This window comes from Papaver somniferum, chromosome 6 (assembly GCF_003573695.1).
Source record: "Papaver somniferum cultivar HN1 chromosome 6, ASM357369v1, whole genome shotgun sequence".
Classification (NCBI taxonomy): domain Eukaryota; kingdom Viridiplantae; phylum Streptophyta; class Magnoliopsida; order Ranunculales; family Papaveraceae; genus Papaver; species Papaver somniferum.
The window spans coordinates 35,282,471-35,304,444 of NC_039363.1; the positions used below are offsets into that span (position 1 = coordinate 35,282,471).

General features: G+C 36.2%; 1 protein-coding gene across 1 annotated transcript; it reads left to right on the top strand.

The window, feature by feature from the left end:
• Positions 1-19,993: 19,993 nt before the first annotated feature.
• Positions 19,994-21,749, top strand: LOC113287292 (mitotic-spindle organizing protein 1A-like). Its single transcript, XM_026535996.1, has 3 exons — positions 19,994-20,178; positions 20,608-20,855; positions 21,489-21,749. Exon 2 carries the CDS (start codon positions 20,633-20,635, stop codon positions 20,849-20,851), a length of 219 nt encoding a protein of 72 aa, XP_026391781.1. The 5' UTR covers positions 19,994-20,178; positions 20,608-20,632; the 3' UTR covers positions 20,852-20,855; positions 21,489-21,749.
• The last annotated feature ends 225 nt before the right edge of the window (positions 21,750-21,974 follow it).

A 21,974-nucleotide genomic window follows, 5' to 3' on the forward strand; every position in this document is an offset into this window, starting at 1 on the left:
TCATCCTACAAAGTCATAAGATGACGAAACCTATGGTGGATCATTAGTTTGGGTCTTATTATTTGAAAACATTAACACTAATTTTTGAAATAAAACTACTAACATATAAAATAAAGCGGCAATGTGTTAACAAACCAAGTTTAACAAGAAGTAGATAGTTGTAGCTTCTGAATAACCAAACAAACAAACTAAAGTTAAATGTCTTTGAAACTAAAGGTCTTCCATGACTACATTATAAGAACATCTCCTCACTCAACAATACGACCTCCACCTCGGCCTCGACCTCCACCTTGGCCTCGACCTCCATCTCTCCCTCCCTGACTTCCTTGACTTCCTTCACCAGCTGATGTACGACTTCTCTTACGACGACCTTAACTAGCAATTTGGGAATAAACATATTCCGTTTCCTCTGGGATTTCCTCACCTTGGCTTCCTCCACCTTGACTTGCTTCAACATGTTGAGTACGTTCTTGTCTCAACTGTTCTCGAGTTTTCCTGGGCCTCTTAATTTGCTTAGCCAAATCAGCAAACATATTCTTCGTTCATAGACAACGGTACCTCATCCGGCTTTCTTCCTCGGAATGAAACGGAATTTAAGTATCTAGTGTGTCGGGGAGGTTTGGAAGGAGGAGTGGGCATGTGTTTCTTGACTTTATTTTTACTACACTGGTAACATACACAAAAAAGGAACAAATAAGTTCAGTATTTCATGCTATCAGAACAAGGGTCGTCACACTTTTGTTCAAAACAAAAAACGTCTCTTATACCTAATAGGACGAGTCTAACTAACATGTGACGACCCTATCAATTTTTTGGACAGTGAGTATTTTTGTTTCTGTACAAGGGTCGTCATCTGTTACTATATAGAGGTAACGACTCAAATCTAAACCAAAAGAATTCAATCACTACTCGCTTATATATAATGACGACCCTACCAATTTTTAAGACAGAGAGACTGTTCTTAGCAGAATTAGGGTCGTCAAAGGATTCGGCTACAGAGTTAACGAGCCAAATCTAGGGCAAAAATTTGTAGTAGCAGAATTAGGGTCGTTCCCTATAACATCATACAAATTAACAATTCTTCATATAGTATACATGCAGATATATGTTCGTTATGTTATAACATCATACATAGTAACGAGCCAAATCTAGGGAAACAAATTTTAGTAGCAGAATTAGGGTCGTTCACTAGAACATCATACAGTTTAACGATTTTTTGTAGAGTATATATGCAGAAATAGGGTCGTTATGTTATAAATAATACAGAGTAACTACCCGTTCACTGTAACTGAAAAATCGGTTCGACAACTCAATTTCACAGTCAGAACTGAAGAAAATATCAAAACAGAAGTGGGTTTTAGTCATTTACTTTCTAATCGGCGCCATTTCTTCTTCTATTTCTTCCCGGGTTGATATTTGCTTGGTTTTGAGATTAATCTTCAATTTGGGTTTCTCTACCAACTTAGGGTTAGCAAACTTTCCTTTGTACTCATTGGTTCGAGCTATGTTTGTAGAAGATGTTAATCGTCGATAAAAGTTTTTCGTATCGACGATTACCACGATGAATCGATGGAAAAAAAAATTGGGTCGTCAATGATGGAGAGGATGAGAGAGCTCGGTTATGGAAGGGAAGGGGAATGGTTTTTGATTTTGTTTTAGAAACTGAACTGGGGGTCTTATGTTTAGGTTAATAGGTTTTTAAGTAGTAAGGATAAAACCGTATTTTCACCCTCTTTTTGGAACCCCTATAATGTTTGGTGTGGGTATAAATTGGTCAGGGCCCCTAATTGTTTTTAGAGACCCCAAATTAAACGAGGGTAGAAAAGTCTCTCAAACTCGAGTGAAAATATTTTGTCTTATTTTAAGACTTTTGATAGTCGAAAGATGGTGAGACTGAACGAGAGAAACAAAAAGGACTACGGTCTTGGAAACTTTTAGAACGAAGCTGCAAAATAGGCGACAAATTTCTTCATCAAAACTTGGAGTAACATAACTATATGGAGGGGGAGATCACATTGAGAGTGGGAAAAAAAATTCTTGATGAAATGAAGATTATGAGGACCATATTTGATTATTAAGTTCAAAAGGGAAGATGATATCAAATCATACTGGATACACATTATCTTTATGAAGGTTATTATTGGGGCCTCACCATTCAATAGAAGAGCTTCACTTGAATATTTAGTGACCAAAAATCTGATTATGGGGTACTTTTGATTCAATATCAACTGTCCAAACTACCCTTCAATTAAAATTAAAACTTAAAAACAGAAACATAACCTAATTTTTATTCTTCATCATTCACATTTCAACTGCTCTTCTTCTTCCTCTCATCTTTCTCTTCATCCTCTTCACCATAAATCCATTTGAATTCATTTCATCGAACAAATCCTTGGTGTATGTAAGGTAATAATCGAACAAACTCATCTTTATTTACTCGTTTTTGTGCTTAAAATAGGTTAGATTGAATGAAATTGAAGTAAAATTAGGGTTTCAGTAACGTTTCTACTAGTGTTACGTCTAGGTTCGGTGCTTCTTTTCTAGATGTAATTTTAGTTTATGATCACGGCAAGGTTTGGATTAATTCCAACCGTAAAATTTTATTTGCATATAGTTTTACGTCTAGGTACCTTTAATTCCAACCGTAGGAATTGATTTTACGTCTGGGTTTGGATTGATTCCAACCGTAAAGATTGGTTTTACGTCCGGGTTTGGTTTGATTCCAACCGTAGAAATTGATTTTAAGTCCAGGTTTGGATTAATTCCAACCGTAAGATTTTATTTACATATAGTTTTGCGTCTAGGTTCCTTTTAATTCCAACCGTAGAAATTGATTTTACGTCCAGGTTTGGATTAATTCCAACCATAAAATTTTATTTGCATATAGTTTTACGTCTAGGTTCCTTTTAATTCCAACAGTAAAAATTGATTTTACGGCCAGGTTTCGATTGATTCCAACCATAGAAATTGGTTTTACGTCCAGGTTTGGATTGAGTCCAACCGTAGAAATTAATTATTATATAACTAAATTAAATTAAATTAAAATTAACTAAAGAGTTGTTCGGTCATTACAAAATTATTTGAGATAAGGGGTTTTTTATATTACTTCTGAGTGACCCGTTTTTGTCCTATTAGATGACGCCCCTCTAATTGAATGTGAGGCCCGCCTTCATCTTTATAGGTAAAAATGGATTTGGATGGTCTATTCTAACTTCTGAGATTGAAGAATTCCCCAGGTCTGTTTATTCGTAAAGACATCAAACTGATGTTCCAATTCAAGCTAAAGCTAGTTATTTTAGCATGCTAACCAACTTAAAGTAATGGGAATATCTAGTTAGACTAGATGGGGGCACAGTAGTGGGGATGATGGATTTTATTTTTCTTATCATGGTACAAATTTATTGCTCTAAATTAAGTTAATTCTTATAGAGCCACATTTGATGTTAACGATGATCAATTGATTGAGATATGGAAGGCGAAATCATGGACATAAAAGGAATATCCATTATAATTTCAAGATGTTTAGTGGGCGTGGATGTCTATTTGGAAAAAATTCACATTCTCTAATTCCTTTGGTCGTAGCTGATGAAATTAACCATTGGATCAGGATAAGAAGTATCCTCGCTATCCTTTCAAGTCTTATGATCTCTTAAAATTAGCAGGAGAAGAACTATGAGACCTATTTTAAATGTTGATGAATTAACTATGCATCAACATGATCATTCTTTCTTCAAAATTGCAGTCAAAGGAGATGAGGCTAAAATCGGCAATTCGACAATCATTTTTAACATACAACCGGAAAAATGAACCAGAAACTGCATATTCCCTCATTTGTGCGATGATAAACTATTGTGAGGGGAAATTTTGGGTCCTGCTCAAAGTAAAAGGCAAATTTACGAGTGGGTTTGCTGATTGGACAGGAGCTGGTGGAAAAGGATAAGGGATATTTCGTTTTCCGCTTACCAAAAAAATTGGATACTCCGAGTTTGGAAAAATTTAGCACAAAATTAGTTAAAAAGGTCAAAATCAACAATTTCTGAGTGAAAAAGATATGTAAAATTTGATACTGTTTAAATAGACGAAAATGTAAAAATAGTCAGGATGTAAACAGTTTCATCTACCCATTTTTAAATGTTTTTTCTTATTTTTAATGGTTTTTAATTTACATCAGGATGCATCCAGTTTCATCCTCACTCTTTTTTAAGTTTAAGGCAGGATGAATCCAGCTTCATTCTTGTTATTTTTTTGGTGTCCATTTCACCCATACTAATTTTTACCCGTCCACTAGAATCATATTTTAAAAATACTTGGACAAATAACTCATTTTTCGAAAATTTAGGGCATGTTTGGTACCATATCAGAAATAGTTTTCAAAAATTATTTTCTACCATTTTTAAAACATATCTTTTTTTCTTGTTTTTATTTTGTATTAAACTTTAAATGGGTGTTTGATAGGAATTCTAGAAAACCAATTTTAAAAACATAATTACAAAAATTAGTTATAAGCTATAACACTTCATACTATTATTTTGGGCATTGAAATTAATAGGAGATTAGCAGAGAAAAAGTAACCATGAAAAAGAGGTTTGAAGAGATCATGCCACCTTTGCCTTGAGATACCTTTATTCGAATAGAAGAAAAAAAAAGAAACAATGAAAACAACAATTTGTCATTTGTCATTTTTTTTGTTTTCAAAAGCAGAAAACAGTGGAAAAATATTTTTAGGAAACATGTCTACCGAACGTGTTTTTTAGTGTTTTCTGTTTTTAAAAACAGAATACGGCTTTTAAAAACTATACCAATGACATCCTTAATCTTTTTTTGCTACGCCAATGTAGTTAATTCCGAATTCTAGTCCATGTCTGTTGGGATCGAGACACTAGGACAACTTTATTTCTGGGAGATTCTCGGTGAAAATCTCGGAATAACATTTTCGATGAAAAACAGGCACCTAGCTCAGCTAGTCATCCCCGTTTCCCAAAGTTTCATGCGTTCCAGGAGGTCCCAGCTTCGATCCCTCAATGGCGTAATATTGCAGGAATTAACATGGAAGGTAGAGTTAGCTTTCCCCCCTTGTGACACAATCTCATCCCCCCATCCGCGTCGGCTCTCTTGGTTAGGTTACCCATGAGGCTCGCTGGTAGGCTAGCACAACAACCTGTTCAATTGATGTAGTAGTACGTTGTTGGATCTTAGCATGTTAGGCTGAGAAAATAAAAATTGTTTTTGAAAAAAAATAATACATATAGTATGTTATATCAAAAATAAATCACATATAATTGTGCATGATATATAACTAGAACACTGTTGCCACGATAAGGAGGGCCGACCAAACAAAAGAAAAACATGTCAAATTGAAAAAGTGAAAGTATCAATTTTCTTAGAACGGACGGAGTACATCGTTTTATTACTTGCAACGGAAATTTAGTTGATGCATAAAGCAAAATATAATTGCATAATGTATTATCCATCTTTTGTGGTGGTTTGCATAATGACTATGTATTCAATTTTCAAAATTGTGCCTAAAATGATAAACACTTCCGAATTTTTCGTAAAAACTTAAAATTTGATATTGTTGTTTGTACTAATTGTGTAAATCTCTTTAACAACTTTCCAACGAGATAAATTTGTAAAATTTCAAGGCACGGATTTTTAGATATGTTATATTATACCCCTGAAAAAATATGATGCATAAGGAAAAATAGGATACATAGGGAATTATGTGAAAAGGCTTCACCAAAAAAAGCCTCACCAAATTCAATCTTTTTATCAAATTGGATATTTGTGTTATGTTTCATTTTACAAAAAAATGGCCATAAAAAGAACTATTTCCCTTCAGGCCTTCCGGTCAGTCGGCCCAATTAAATACCATCAATCAATTTTTAAAACTAGAATTAAGTCTTTATTGAAAATTTTAGACAACTTAAAATCCGCAAAAACTTCAACCAAATATTCTGGCCAAGTCAATCGAGATTCAATCAAAATTTTCTCCCGATTTCGGTCAATTCCGAATAGATTCCACCACAGTGAAATCAAACATTCCGCTACCTTGAATGCCGAAACATAAATTTCCACGGCGAGATGTCGGCCGTTTCGGCCGAGATTGACTACATTATGCTACGCTACATTTTGACGTAGAATTCTGATGCCCATTGTCCATGCTCTAAAACAAAACACTGCTTAATTGGGGGCCCTGAAAAATAATTAGGGGTCCCTAGCTACAGGACAAAAAAGGTCATGAAATAGTAAATGGTGGTTATCCCTTATCCCATTTTTTTAAATGGATAAACTACCCCCAAATCATTAGTGGTAATTAAGTTAATTAGTTGTTAATTAGTTTAGTTAGATTAAAATCAGATTTAGGGTTAAAATTTTGATAAAAGAAAAATTGTGTTTTTGTGTTGTGGGAAAGAAGAAGGTGAGTTTTTGGGGGAAAACTTAGGGTTATTTGAAATGACTGATTCTAGTGGAGGAAGTGATGTTGGTGAAGGTTTAAACAACACACATGATTGTGTTGATGGTAATGGATTGGATATATGATGAAGACATGTTAATAGAGGAAGCTTTGAATAATGGTGCAAAGGAAGATCTTATTGCTCAAAATGAAGGAACCAATCCTAAATGAAGAACCCGAAGCTCAAAACAATCAGGTAAACTTCCTATATTTTTCAAATTGTATGAATGGTGATCCAAGTGGTCGATTCATGGTCACTATGCAAAAGCTCAGTGTGAGAATCGTTAGGTCGAGAGGCTAATAAACTAACGACTCTAATGAGTCGTCAATTATTTGACACAGAAAGTGACGACTCTAACCTACAACTTTTGCAGGTTATGAAAAATCGTCAACCAAGTTTAATAAAATTGACGACTCCACCTAGTTAGATCGCAGAGGGTCGTTAGTTAATTTTGTTTAGAACCTGAGGACTCTAGTACAAAATACTTTCTAAAGATACAACTCTCAGGGTCGTCATTTTGTTATTCATATACGATGACGACCCTAACAAGCCATTTCATATTTACATGAAAGTCATCATTCCCTACACCTCTAAATATTAACGACTCTGTCACAATATTTTATATTTAAAAATAATACCGACAATAATCATACAAAAGGTTGGTATAATGCAACTGCTGAGTATTGCTAAAACACCATACAGACCTCCCACTAAATATTCTTGATGATATCCGCGCTAGATAGATATATACAATCATCCATTAATCCATATAGGCCCCTAACACCAACTTTAAGTTTCACTAAAATTACATCTGAAATGGAGAGTTTATCATCCATACAAACATCAGGTCCTCTTCCGTTTAAGGGTCTTCACCTGTTTCAGTAGATGAGAAACTACTTTGTCACTTCAACGACGCCTTTCTCCCCTCCCTGAATTTCCAAAGTTCTGAAAAAACAAATCCCCCGCTTGCATTTTACTCATTCATCTCCATGATGGCGGTTGTGACAGCCTTGAAAACTTCCACACCAAACTTGCTTCTAAGGCTTCTCAGATTCTCATCATCTTCATTTATATCTCCTGCAAATCAAGGCACCATATTCGGTATTAAATATTTATTTATTTTTATTATTAAAAACAAACAGAGATGAAGTTATATCCACAATCACTCCTTGGAATGTAGATGAAGTTATATCAAAACTGACTCCATACGGTCTCGCTCAAAGGATTGACAACATTTGGACTAATTTTCCATTGATATTTGGAATGTATATGAAGTTAAATCTACAATCATTTCATTTGTCCAAAGACAAAAATAAATAACAGTTCAAGGATCGTTAGAAAAAAATCTTAAAATAAACGACCCTTAGAAAAAATTGACGACTCGATATACTTCATTGATGATTCTTAAACTATGCCTAACGATTCAATTGTTTTTTTTTGACGACCCTTACAATTTTTTTGACAAAGGAGGTACATATATAGGGTACAAAGTCGTTAATTTCTTAAATTAATCGTCAAAAAAAAAATCGTTACCATATTACAATTTTTTTGACGACCCTTTCATTATTTGGGACAGAGAGGTGGTTTGGCATATCACTGAGTCGTGGATGATTAAAAATGGTCGTCTAAAGAATCATCAACAATTCACATATATGTTTAGCGACTAGATGTTCTGGCACATAACTATACTAGAATCGTTTTCACCTATTACTAATAGTTAACGATATTTGATGAATTCAACATGCAGATCAAAAATCGTTAAGAATTTTTTTTTGTGGTTAACGATTCTAACCTAGAAAAAAAACTGAAGCGAGGGTCGTTTTCTCCGCCACCCAAATGGTTAACGATTTCTCAAAAATTCAACATGCTGATCAAAAATCGTTAAGCAAATAAAATCGCGTGATTAACGACTCGGTTTCTGAAAATCCAATTTTGCAGTTGAAAACCTAATTTTTCAATAGCACATCAAATTAAACGCAAACCCAAGTTAGAGTATGTTTAGTGAACATACCTTTTGATTTGAGCCATATCTTTCTCCGACTGATTTGATTTTTTTCTGGTTCTCGATTACACCTTCGCTTTAACAGTATCGACGAGATTAGGAATTATTTGAATCGCTAGTCTAGCAGTTGTCTTGGTACGTGCCATGTTTGTAGAAGAAGTTTTATCATCGACTATTACGACGACGAATCAGTTGAAGAAAAAAAAATCTCCAAAGTCATTAACGGAGAAATGGGACGACCGAGAGGGGGAGGCGGAGAAGAAGAGATTTCCGTTGGAAATAAAATGGGGGCCTATCTTAACGATTAATAGAATTTTTAGGTTAGTTATCAGAGAAGGGTAAAAGGATATTTTCACCATCATGTGGGTATAAATTTCCTGGCGTTTTTAGGGGCCACTCAAAAGGATTTAGGGGCCAACAATAAAACAAAAAAGGTCACCCAAAGGGAAAATGTAGCCAGCCCTTATCTCGCGTAATTCGTAATGGCGAAATTACCCTTATATATTCGGAGGATATGATAACATTATTACCCTCCGAATGCAATCGGAGGCCAAAACATTTGCCAGGCGTCCGATTATGCGAGGTGCAGTATTTCTTGGTTCGTGTTTTGGATTCAGCGTTAATCGGGAGTTAAATGTATTACAAAACCTACCGATTATAAGTTGCCGCAAATTCAAATTTTGAAAGCTACCATAATCGGTAGATATGCTAAATCCAATACCTACCGATTATTGGTTTCTCCACATTCAACTTTCGTTAAATTAGCCGTTGGAGTTTTTGGGAAAAACAAAAAGAGCCGTTGGACCCTAAACCTATATAAAGAAACTCATATCTATCACCCCAATTGCACCAAACTCTTTCCTCTCTTCAGTTTTAATTTTCATAACAAAAAACATGGATATTGCTTTTGCCGAAGAAGAAGATTGTGCTATTTAATACTTTTATGGTCAATTAGGAGTATGGATTTAGGTGCTTTTGACGAAATTGTAAGGTTAAGGCCGTTTGAACTTTATGTAATGGATGTAATCGGAGTATTATTAATATAAAAACTAGCCGATTATACGAAATCGGTAGATTATTTTGTTAAACAACCTACCGATTGTAATATTCGGTTATTTTATGAGTCAACTTTCTTTCCGATTATGGTGTTGTTTGGTTCCAGGAAACAGTTTTTTTTTTAACTTGTAATATTCGGAGGATAATGTTTTTGTAAAGTTCCGAATGTACGATGGCCCAAAAATCAGAATTTGGAAAAACTTATACTTTTCAAATTTTGTCTTTGAAATAATCGGACGTTAATTTAGTTACCAAAACTTCCGAATATGGGATGTCTAACCTTCAATATGGGCCCTTGGAACAACCTGGAGCCATGGCGTGGTTTGTTTTGAACTTGTGATATTCGGAGGATAGGTTTTTTATAAAGTTCTGAATGTACGATGGCCCAAAAATCAGAATTTGGAAAAACTTATACTTTTCAAATTTTGTCTTTGAAATAATCGGACGTTAAATTAGTTACCAAAACTTCCGAATATGGGATGTATAACCTTCAATATTGGCCCTTGGAACCACCTGGAGCCATGGCGTGGTTTGTTTTGAACTTGTGATATTCGGAGGATAGGTTTTTAATAAAGTTCCGAATGTACGATGGCCCAAAAATCAGAATTTGGAAAAACTTATACTTTTCAAATTTTGTCTTTGAAATAATCGGACGTTAAATTAGTTACCAAAACTTCCGAATATGGGATGTCTAACCTTCAATATTGGCCCTTGGAACCACCTGGAGCCATGGCGTGGTTTTTTTGAACTTGTGATATTCGGAGGATAGGTTTTTTATAAAGTTCCGAATGTACGATGGCCCAAAAATCAGAATTTGGAAAAACTTATACTTTTCAAATTTTGTCTTTGAAATAATCGGACGTTAAATTAGTTACCAAAACTTCCGAATATGGGATGTCTAACCTTCAATATTGGCCCTTGGAACCACCTGGAGCCATGGCGTGGTTTGTTTTGAACTTGTGATATTCGAGGAGGATAGGTTTTTTATAAAGTTCCGAATGTACGATGGCCCAAAAATCAGAATTTGGAAAAACTTATACTTTTCAAATTTTGTCTTTGAAATAATCGGACGTTAAATTAGTTACCAAAACTTCCGAATATGGGATGTCTAACCTTCAATATTGGCCCTTGGAACCACCTGGAGCCATGGCGTGGTTTGTTTTGAACTTGTGATATTCGGAGGATAGGTTTTTATAAAGTTCCGAATGTACGATGGCCCAAAAATCAGAATTTGGAAAAACTTATACTTTTCAAATTTTGTCTTTGAAATAATCGGAGTTAAATTAGTTACCAAAACTTCCGAATATGGGATGTCTAACCTTCAATATGGCCCTTGGAACCACCTGGAGCCATGGCGTGGTTTGTTTTGAACTTGTGATATTCGGAGGATAGGTTTTTTATAAAGTTCCGAATGTACGATGGCCCAAAAATCAGAATTTGGAAAAACTTATACTTTTCAAATTTTGTCTTTGAAATAATCGGACGTTAAATTAGTTACCAAAACTTCCGAATATGGGATGTCTAACCTTCAATATTGGCCCTTGGAACCACCTGGAGCCATGGCGTGGTTTGTTTTGAACTTGTGATATTCGGAGGATAGGTTTTTTATAAAGTTCCGAATGTACGATGGCCCAAAAATCAGAATTTGGAAAAACTTATACTTTTCAAATTTTGTCTTTGAAATAATCGGAGTTAAATTAGTTACCAAAACTTCCGAATATGGGATGTCTAACCTTCAATATTGGCCCTTGGAACCACCTGGAGCCATGGCGTGGTTTGTTTTGAACTTGTGATATTCGGAGGATAGGTTTTTTATAAAGTTCCGAATGTACGATGGCCCAAAAATCAGAATTTGGAAAAACTTATACTTTTCAAATTTTGTCTTTGAAATAATCGGACGTTAAATTAGTTACCAAAACTTCCGAATATGGGATGTCTAACCTTCAATATTGGCCCTTGGAACCACCTGGAGCCATGGCGTGGTTTGTTTTGAACTTGTGATATTCGGAGGATAGGTTTTTTATAAAGTTCCGAATGTACGATGGCCCAAAAATCAGAATTTGGAAAAACTTATACTTTTCAAATTTTGTCTTTGAAATAATCGGACGTTAAATTAGTTACCAAAACTTCCGAATATGGGATGTCTAACCTTCAATATTGGCCCTTGGAACCACCTGGAGCCATGGCGTGGTTTGTTTTGAACTTGTGATATTCGGAGGATAGGTTTTTTATAAAGTTCCGAATGTACGATGGCCCAAAAATCAGAATTTGGAAAAACTTATACTTTTCAAATTTTGTCTTTGAAATAATCGGAGTTAAATTAGTTACCAAAACTTCCGAATATGGGATGTCTAACCTTCAATATGGCCCTTGGAACCACCTGGAGCCATGGCGTGGTTTGTTTTGAACTTGTGATATTCGGAGGATAGGTTTTTTATAAAGTTCCGAATGTACGATGGCCCAAAAATCAGAATTTGGAAAAACTTATACTTTTCAAATTTTGTCTTTGAAATAATCGGAAGTTAAATTAGTTACCAAAACTTCCGAATATGGGATGTCTAACCTTCAATATGGCCCTTGGAACCACCTGGAGCCATGGCGTGGTTTGTTTTGAACTTGTGATATTCGGAGGATAGGTTTTTTATAAAGTTCCGAATGTACGATGGCCCAAAAATCAGAATTTGGAAAAACTTATACTTTTCAAATTTTGTCTTTGAAATAATCGGAGTTAAATTAGTTACCAAAACTTCCGAATATGGGATGTCTAACCTTCAATATGGCCCTTGGAACCACCTGGAGCCATGGCGTGGTTTGTTTTGAACTTGTGATATTCGGAGGATAGGTTTTTTATAAAGTTCCGAATGTACGATGGCCCAAAAATCAGAATTTGGAAAAACTTATACTTTTCAAATTTTGTCTTTGAAATAATCGGAGTTAAATTAGTTACCAAAACTTCCGAATATGGGATGTCTAACCTTCAATATTGGCCCTTGGAACCACCTGGAGCCATGGCGTGGTTTGTTTTGAACTTGTGATATTCGGAGGATAGGTTTTTTATAAAGTTCCGAATGTACGATGGCCCAAAAATCAGAATTTGGAAAAACTTATACTTTTCAAATTTTGTCTTTGAAATAATCGGAAGTTAAATTAGTTACCAAAACTTCCGAATATGGGTGTCTAACCTTCAATATTGGCCCTTGGAACCACCTGGAGCCATGGCGTGGTTTGTTTTGAACTTGTGATATTCGGAGGATAGGTTTTTTATAAAGTTCCGAATGTACGATGGCCCAAAAATCAGAATTTGGAAAAACTTATACTTTTCAAATTTTGTCTTTGAAATAATCGGACGTTAAATTAGTTACCAAAACTTCCGAATATGGGATGTCTAACCTTCAATATTGGCCCTTGGAACCACCTGGAGCCATGGCGTGGTTTGTTTTGAACTTGTGATATTCGGAGGATAGGTTTTTTTATAAAGTTCCGAATGTACGATGGCCCAAAAATCAGAATTTGGAAAAACTTATACTTTTCAAATTTTGTCTTTGAAATAATCGGAAGTTAAATTAGTTACCAAAACTTCCGAATATGGGCTGTCTAACCTTCAATATGGCCCTTGGAACCACCTGGAGCCATGGCGTGGTTTGTTTTGAACTTGTGATATTCGGAGGATAGGTTTTTTATAAGTTCCGAATGTACGATGGCCCAAAAATCAGAATTTGGAAAAACTTATACTTTTCAAATTTTGTCTTTGAAATAATCGGACGTTAAATTAGTTACCAAAACTTCCGAATATGGGTGTCTAACCTTCAATATTGGCCCTTGGAACCACCTGGAGCCATGGCGTGGTTTGTTTTGAACTTGTGATATTCGGAGGATAGGTTTTTTATAAAGTTCCGAATGTACGATGGCCCAAAAATCAGAATTTGGAAAAACTTATACTTTTCAAATTTTGTCTTTGAAATAATCGGAAGTTAAATTAGTTACCAAAACTTCCGAATATGGGATGTCTAACCTTCAATATTGGCCCTTGGAACCACCTGGAGCCATGGCGTGGTTTGTTTTGAACTTGTGATATTCGGAGGATAGGTTTTTTTATAAAGTTCCGAATGTACGATGGCCCAAAAATCAGAATTTGGAAAAACTTATACTTTTCAAATTTTGTCTTTGAAATAATCGGACGTTAAATTAGTTACCAAAACTTCCGAATATGGGATGTCTAACCTTCAATATTGGCCCTTGGAACCACCTGGAGCCATGGCGTGGTTTGTTTTGAACTTGTGATATTCGGAGGATAGGTTTTTTATAAAGTTCCGAATGTACGATGGCCCAAAAATCAGAATTTGGAAAAACTTATACTTTTCAAATTTTGTCTTTGAAATAATCGGAAGTTAAATTAGTTACCAAAACTTCCGAATATGGGTGTCTAACCTTCAATATTGGCCCTTGGAACCACCTGGAGCCATGGCGTGGTTTGTTTTGAACTTGTGATATTCGGAGGATAGGTTTTTTATAAAGTTCCGAATGTACGATGGCCCAAAAATCAGAATTTGGAAAAACTTATACTTTTCAAATTTTGTCTTTGAAATAATCGGAAGTTAAATTAGTTACCAAAACTTCCGAATATGGGATGTCTAACCTTCAATATTGGCCCTTGGAACCACCTGGAGCCATGGCGTGGTTTTTTTGAACTTGTGATATTCGGAGGATAGGTTTTTTATAAAGTTCCGAATGTACGATGGCCCAAAAATCAGAATTTGGAAAAACTTATACTTTTCAAATTTTGTCTTTGAAATAATCGGAAGTTAAATTAGTTACCAAAACTTCCGAATATGGGATGTCTAACCTTCAATATTGGCCCTTGGAACCACCTGGAGCCATGGCGTGGTTTGTTTTGAACTTGTGATATTCGGAGGATAGGTTTTTTATAAAGTTCCGAATGTACGATGGCCCAAAAATCAGAATTTGGAAAAACTTATACTTTTCAAATTTTGTCTTTGAAATAATCGGAAGTTAAATTAGTTACCAAAACTTCCGAATTGGGTGTCTAACCTTCAATATGGCCCTTGGAACCACCTGGAGCCATGGCGTGGTTTGTTTTGAACTTGTGATATTCGGAGGATAGGTTTTTTATAAAGTTCCGAATGTACGATGGCCCAAAAATCAGAATTTGGAAAAACTTATACTTTTCAAATTTTGTCTTTGAAATAATCGGAAGTTAAATTAGTTACCAAAACTTCCGAATATGGGATGTCTAACCTTCAATATTGGCCCTTGGAACCACCTGGAGCCATGGCGTGGTTTGTTTTGAACTTGTGATATTCGGAGGATAGGTTTTTTATAAAGTTCCGAATGTACGATGGCCCAAAAATCAGAATTTGGAAAAACTTATACTTTTCAAATTTTGTCTTTGAAATAATCGGAAGTTAAATTAGTTACCAAAACTTCCGAATTGGGTGTCTAACCTTCAATATGGCCCTTGGAACCACCTGGAGCCATGGCGTGGTTTGTTTTGAACTTGTGATATTCGGAGGATAGGTTTTTTATAAAGTTCCGAATGTACGATGGCCCAAAAATCAGAATTTGGAAAAACTTATACTTTTCAAATTTTGTCTTTGAAATAATCGGACGTTAAATTAGTTACCAAAACTTCCGAATATGGGATGTCTAACCTTCAATATTGGCCCTTGGAACCACCTGGAGCCATGGCGTGGTTTGTTTTGAACTTGTGATATTCGGAGGATAGGTTTTTTATAAAGTTCCGAATGTACGATGGCCCAAAAATCAGAATTTGGAAAAACTTATACTTTTCAAATTTTGTCTTTGAAATAATCGGAAGTTAAATTAGTTACCAAAACTTCCGAATATACCACACAAATCATTGTCATTTGAACTTGTCTAACTTAGTTACCCAAACTTTCCGAATGTACAACAAAAATCATTGTCATTTATCTGCTCTTCTTTACTTTACGACCGTGACTACCTCCCAGTCCTGCACGACCACGGGTTTGAGCACCTTCAGTTGAGCACCTTCAGTTGGAGCAGCTTCAGCGCTCGATGAAGCTCGAGTTCTTTTACCCGTCTTTGATACTGCCACCTTGGGCTGATGCCTCTTCGTGACTTTCTCCCCAAACTGGGCAGCATAATCTTCGTTATCCATATTATCAACTAGATCTCTAGCCTCTTTGATCTTCTCAGCTGGCATGGGATCTCCGCTCTTCAAGCATGCAGTTAACATTTTGGAAACACGCTTGAACCTATTCACCTGTTTTTTATACGTAATGACATAACATCAAACGGTAATTACCTAAGATTTATAGGAATAATATAAAATGAACAAAAATATAAGAACACGCACCAGTCTATCATAACCAGCTGGTTTGTCTTTGATGATACAATTATAACTTGAACCCGCCGCAGTAGTGTTGGATTTGATTTCACGGATAACCAAAGTGTGATACCTTGTTATACCAACTCATATAGTCTGGAGAATTTTCATCACACCTCGGATGGTTCGTCTACCAGTGTCGATAATGAAGTCATTCCTCTTATCCCAGTTATCAAACAGTAGGTGGGCCTGTGTGAACAATCGTGAGATTGTCACCACTAGAAGAACAACTCCAACTCCAATTTGTAGTAATCCCCCATTTTCTCCAGAGGTTGATGTGTTGTATATACCCGTGTTGTCGCATCACCCTAGAGGGGTTATACATCACATATCCTGTGGGGTGCCACAATGTCCAAAATAAAGGGACAAGTCCGACCGAACATTTATATGCCCACTGACTCGATCTTCCTTGTATGGATTAAAGCATACGTATGAGGCCTTCAATTGGTCCAAAATCTCCCTCATGCGAATCAACTGCTGCTCCTTTGTCCTAGAACGGTTGTCTTCAAATATACTTTGTTCCTCTAGGAGTACCTTTGCACCACCCCGGGTTCTCTCCGGCCAACTTCAGGATAGGGAAGTGGTCATAGATCATGCCTATATACATAAGAAACCAAGTTTTTAGTAAATAGATTGTGTATATTCGGTAGTAATTTCCAAACATAATTTCCGATTATATATAATCGGAAACAAAACTGAGTAGCTATCCACCGAATACACAACATTCGAAAATATATATGGATCATTCCTACCGAATATGCGTCATTGGAGTTCAGTAACCTATAGCTTTTCTGGCCTGTATATTCGGTTCTAATATCAAAAGAATATTTCCGATTGTATATAATCGGAAACAAAAGTACCTATCCACCGAATAACCAACATTCGGAAAATAAGATGGATCATTTCCTACCGAATATGCGTCATTTGGAGTTCAGTAACCTATAGCTTTTCTGGCCTGTATATTCGGTTCTAATATCAAAAGAATATTTCCGATTGTATATAATCGGAAAACAATTAAGTACCTAGCCACCGAATAACCAACATTCGGAAAATAAGATGGATCAATTCCTACCGAATATGCGTCATTTGGATTTCAGTAACCTATAGCTTTTCTGGCATGTATATTCGGTTCTAATATCAAAAGAATATTTCTGATTGTATATAATCGGGAAAACAATTAAGTACCTAGCCACCGAATAACCAACATTCGGGAAAAAAAAAGATGGATCAATTCCTACCGAATATGCGTCATTTGGAGTTCAGTAACCTATAGCTTTTCTGGCATGTATATTCGGTTCTAATATCAAAAGAATATTTCCGATTGTATATAATCGGAAAACAAAGTAAGTACTTAACCACCGAATAACCAACATTCGGGAAAAGAGATGGATAATTTCCTACCGAATATGCGTCATTTGGAGTTATGGATATGCATCATATGTATTTTCTACTGAATAACTATAGAGTGAGTTATAGAGTTAAAGAAAAAACCTGCAATAGAGCCACATTCCCGGCAACTTGGCAGGTTCCTAGCCTCGAAGCCTTTCTCAACTCTTCCATCAAGAATGCTAGGCATGTCGTGCCCCAAGAATAGTCACCGACTTCATGGAGAGGATCCAAAAGTTGTATAAGGTTGGCGTCGATCCGGTTGCCAGAAGTATTGGGGAATATGACACATCCCAATACACAAAGGAGATATGCGGTGGCAGCGTGGTTCACTTGCTCATCAGTTAACGTTCCATTCTTTTCCTTCTCCAAGGTGCCTCGAAACATATTCATCAAAGCTGTAATGTTGATCTGTCTTGTTCTGTAACTTGCATGCCTCCTAAACTCTGCTGTTGTTGTCTCTTCATCCCAACCTAAGCACTTGTTAGTTAGAGAACAAAGTTGTGCCCAACTTAACTGCTTTGTGTAGTTAAACTTCACAGCTGTGCCTTGGTCGGGAAGGTTAAGAATCTGCACAACATCATCCGGGGTGATCGTCATCTCCCCAAACGGCATATGGAAAGTATCGGTCTCAGGATACATTCTCTCCACGAACGCCGATATGGCCACACGATCATGTTCCAACAATGAATTCTCGGCGGCATTAGCTAACCCCGAGTTGGCAACAATTGTCTTGAACCTTTCACATTCACCGGATAAAGGCCACGCAAGCATTTTTGTTGGTGCGGCGGTAGGTTTGAGTAGACGGACCGCATCTTGATGATCCTATTAAAGTACATAAAAAAATCCTTAATACAAGTATTACGATATAACACAAAGACAATACATTAATAAAAAATAGTAATTTTATTACCTCGGTTTCATATATTTCTCTGGCCCATGAGTCTTTGTATCCAAATAGCAATTTTCCTCCATCCGCTGGTAGTCCAAGGATTGTGCCTGCTGGAATACCCTTCTTCTTCAAGTGCTGAGGGACAAGATGTGATGCTTTCTTAGCAATATCCTTCCTTACAACATCTTTTCCTTTTTTGGATTTTTGGGCACCACTTGGTTGTCCTTCTTCTTCTACTCCTTCCACTGGATCAACTGGTTCAACACTTGGTCCTGCACTTTGTTGAGCGGCTTGTTCAACACTTGGTCGCACCCCTTGTTCACTGCCTTGTTGTTCAACAGTTGGTTGCACTCCTTGTTGACTGCTTTGTTCTTGTTCGCTTTGTTGAGCACCTGAATTATCTTTGGCACTCCTTTCCCTCCTAGCACTAGCTGTCACTTTCTTCCTCCCTTCTCGACTTTGTCTAAACAACAAAGAAAGGAACAATATTTACAAACTATACAATCGGAAGACAAAGTATGGAAATATAACCCGAATGTACACATTCGGACGTAAGAAGACACATATTGTTCCCAAATACAAAACAATCGGAAGCTAACTAAACATATTTGCAACCGAATATACATCAATTGGAGTTCAAAAGCTGTAAATTTTTCATCCTACACAATCGGAAGACAAAGTGCACATCTATAACCCGAATGTACAAATTCGAAAGTAAGAAGACACATATTTTTTCCGAATGAAAAACAATCGGAATATAACTAAACATGTTTACAACCGAATATTCATCAACTGGAGTTCAGAAACTCTAAAATTTTATCCTACACAATCGGAGGTATAAAACATTATATTGTCTTCCGAATAAATACTGGCCCCAAAATGGGATTTTTCCTTGAGATTTTTTCAGTATATACATTCGGTAGTGAGTGTTCTTCCGAATACTGTGTGTCTACTTAAATATATTCGGTAGACAAAAAATTCATTAAACTACCGATTATTAGCAGTTTGTATCCAGGAAGATATGGCCACCAATATTCGGCAGATAATTATCAAATCTTTCTCCCGAATACTGTCGATGTTCTTGAGAAATGAAGAACACAACTACATTCGGTAGTAAATGAGCATGCATATCGTCTGAATCTGGATAAATAACCGAAAACCCTAGAAATTTTTTTTCTCGATTCGACAAATTAAAGCGAAATAAACCCCAAAAATGATAGATTCTTACCTAATTGGGGCCATTTGAAGTTGACGAAGTGTTTGAGTCTCGGAATCGCCACCACCGACTACATTGCCGGGTACTTGTTCTTCGCGTTCTTCGCGTTCTTCTTCATTTGCAGCAAGAATTTCTTTATTTCTTGCTAAAATTCCAATGTTTGGATCGATACCCCGAGCAACATTTTTGGTTCTAGGTCTGTGAGTTTCATTTCTGTTATCCATCTTTTTATAATCGAATCGACGATGTTTTGATTTTACGATTCGCGGCGATGTTTCGGTTGAACGAGGAAATTTTTTTTTTCTTCCACAATCGGAAGATAATATGAAACTGGAAGAAGAAGAGTTGAAATGAGTAGAATTGTTTTTGATTTGGTTTTTATACAGTTTTACCAGAAGGGCATTTATGTAACTTCAATATCATATAGGGTACCCCTTAACTAGAGTCTTTGGTGAGTATAAATTGATGGCCCCTAAATTCTTTTGAGTGGCCCCTAAAAACGCGAGGATAAATTTGGTGAGGCACCTGATTATTTTGGAGAGCCCCCAGTTCACAAACAAAAGTGGGTCTGGTTCAACTACCAATGGTTTGTAAAGAACTTTTGTTGTTTTAAACATTTACAGGGAGTGCACATGCGTTTTGGACTCTCATAGAGGCTGCTGAGAGGTAAAAAGATAAAGACTCCGAGAAGAAGTCGAACCCATAAAAGTTGAAAACCTAACTATCGAGGCTACTCCGAACTTGTGCAAGTATTGAAGATCTTTCTGCTACTGTGTATGTTATTAGGTAAGGTTTTTATCAGTTACATATTGATTCAAATTTTAAGAGGGGGAACGGAAAAAAAATGATATCAAGCGTTTGATTAAATTCTTCATTGAGTTTTAAGTTTTGACTTATAGGGTAGGTTGTAAGTTAGATATTGTTTAGTTGTTTGAAAATTGGTAATGGGGAATTCGTTATTTGTGTGGAAATGATTGGAGTAGGAATAAACCCTAGCTGTTTTAAGAATTAACGTTTTATGTCTTATTTCTACTTAATTTACCACACTTAATTGAATTTTTAAGGCGTTGGTAGAGGAATAACTGTAGCTTAATTCAGCAGAATTCGAAGCAATTGGAACGAATTCTAATAGGAGCATGTAATGGGATAAGTTTTTGACTTGTTATTCTACTGGTTATTACTTCTAAACAGGCTTTAATTTGTCATTTCCTTCAGATTTTTATCAGTCTACTACGTTAATATGGATCCAGAGGCTTCAAGGAATGCTCGAGAATCATTGGAACTAGCTTTTCAAATGTCGAACATTCTAGAAACAGGGTTGGATCGCCACACACTTTCAGTCCTCGTTGCTCTTTGTGAAAAGGGTTTGAATCCTGAGTCACTTGCTGCACTTGTCAAGGAGCTCAGAAGGGAACTGCAAACTAATTCTACTACATCTACGGTTCCTACTCTTCCTTGATCAGGTCTACCTTCTTAAACACTCTCTTGATTCTTGGTTTGATTTTTTCTAAAACAAGTTAAGGGCAAAATTAAATTTGCCAACAACAAAATAAAAAATGATAGTAACAGATTTGAAATTTCTATCGATTATCTCGGACCATCTTCGTCTGTATTACAACCACTTTCTCTAAATTGAAGAGTAAGTACCTATTTATTAACCTCTTTAACCTGACACTGGTAGAAACTGCAATGAACGGTATCCGTCAAACACTGTTTGATATTTGTCTGCTTGGTAGACTACTGCAGTTACTCTTTTAAGAAGTTCGACTACCCAATTGTATAACGAGTATAGGTGCAGATTATCGACTTACCATACTGCAGTACTTTATCAGAATTTATCTTATTTTTCCATTTACATTAGTACTTGGTTTTTAAAATGTAAGATGGTTAGTTGCAGGTTACGGTTCATAACTGGTCTGCAGAAAATCAAAGTTAGTTTTGAAGATTGTGCAGTAGAACTACGGATGAGAGAATACAATTTGCACAGACTATGTGCCATTTAGTTTCCCAAATATATTCTCCTGTTATCAGTTTCTCTCTAACAGCATAATGAGCATTACTATCAATTGACTTACACTTGCTATTTGCTGTTTCAGGAAGAGGATCGACCAGTTGGCATGGCCGTGTGTATGTGCACTGGATAGAATCAATTCACCATTCTCGATCTTCACCGTGTACATATTTTGTTGTTTGCCTGCTGCTCTAGTGTTGTTAGAACAGAGAGCTTCAAGATGGAGTTTAACAAAAGCGTCCAAGTACAACATTTTCTTGTAATTCTTTTCTCTTGTTATATTTGAAAAGATTTAAGATACTGCTGTGAAGAAAATAGAAGGGTGTGCCTGCTGCCCTTGCTCTGATTTTGTGTAGCGTTTTTGCTTATTCTATTCCGAGAAATCCCAGAAAGGGTAACTCCGTGCAAGTCTGCAACCCTACGCTGTTGGTTTGTTACCATTGCAACCGATTAAGGTCTGAAAGAGCTCAATCATAAGGCAGAAATACTGAATGCCAAAAAACCAAATCCATGGACCTTTGGTTCGCCCAACTTCCATTCCCGTTAAATCGGGTAATATCACTTAGGTTTT

Coding starts and splice junctions, on each gene's coding strand:
- LOC113287292 (XM_026535996.1), top strand. CDS start 20,633: ATGGATCCAGAGGCTTCAAGGAATGCTCGAGAATCATTGGAACTAGCT.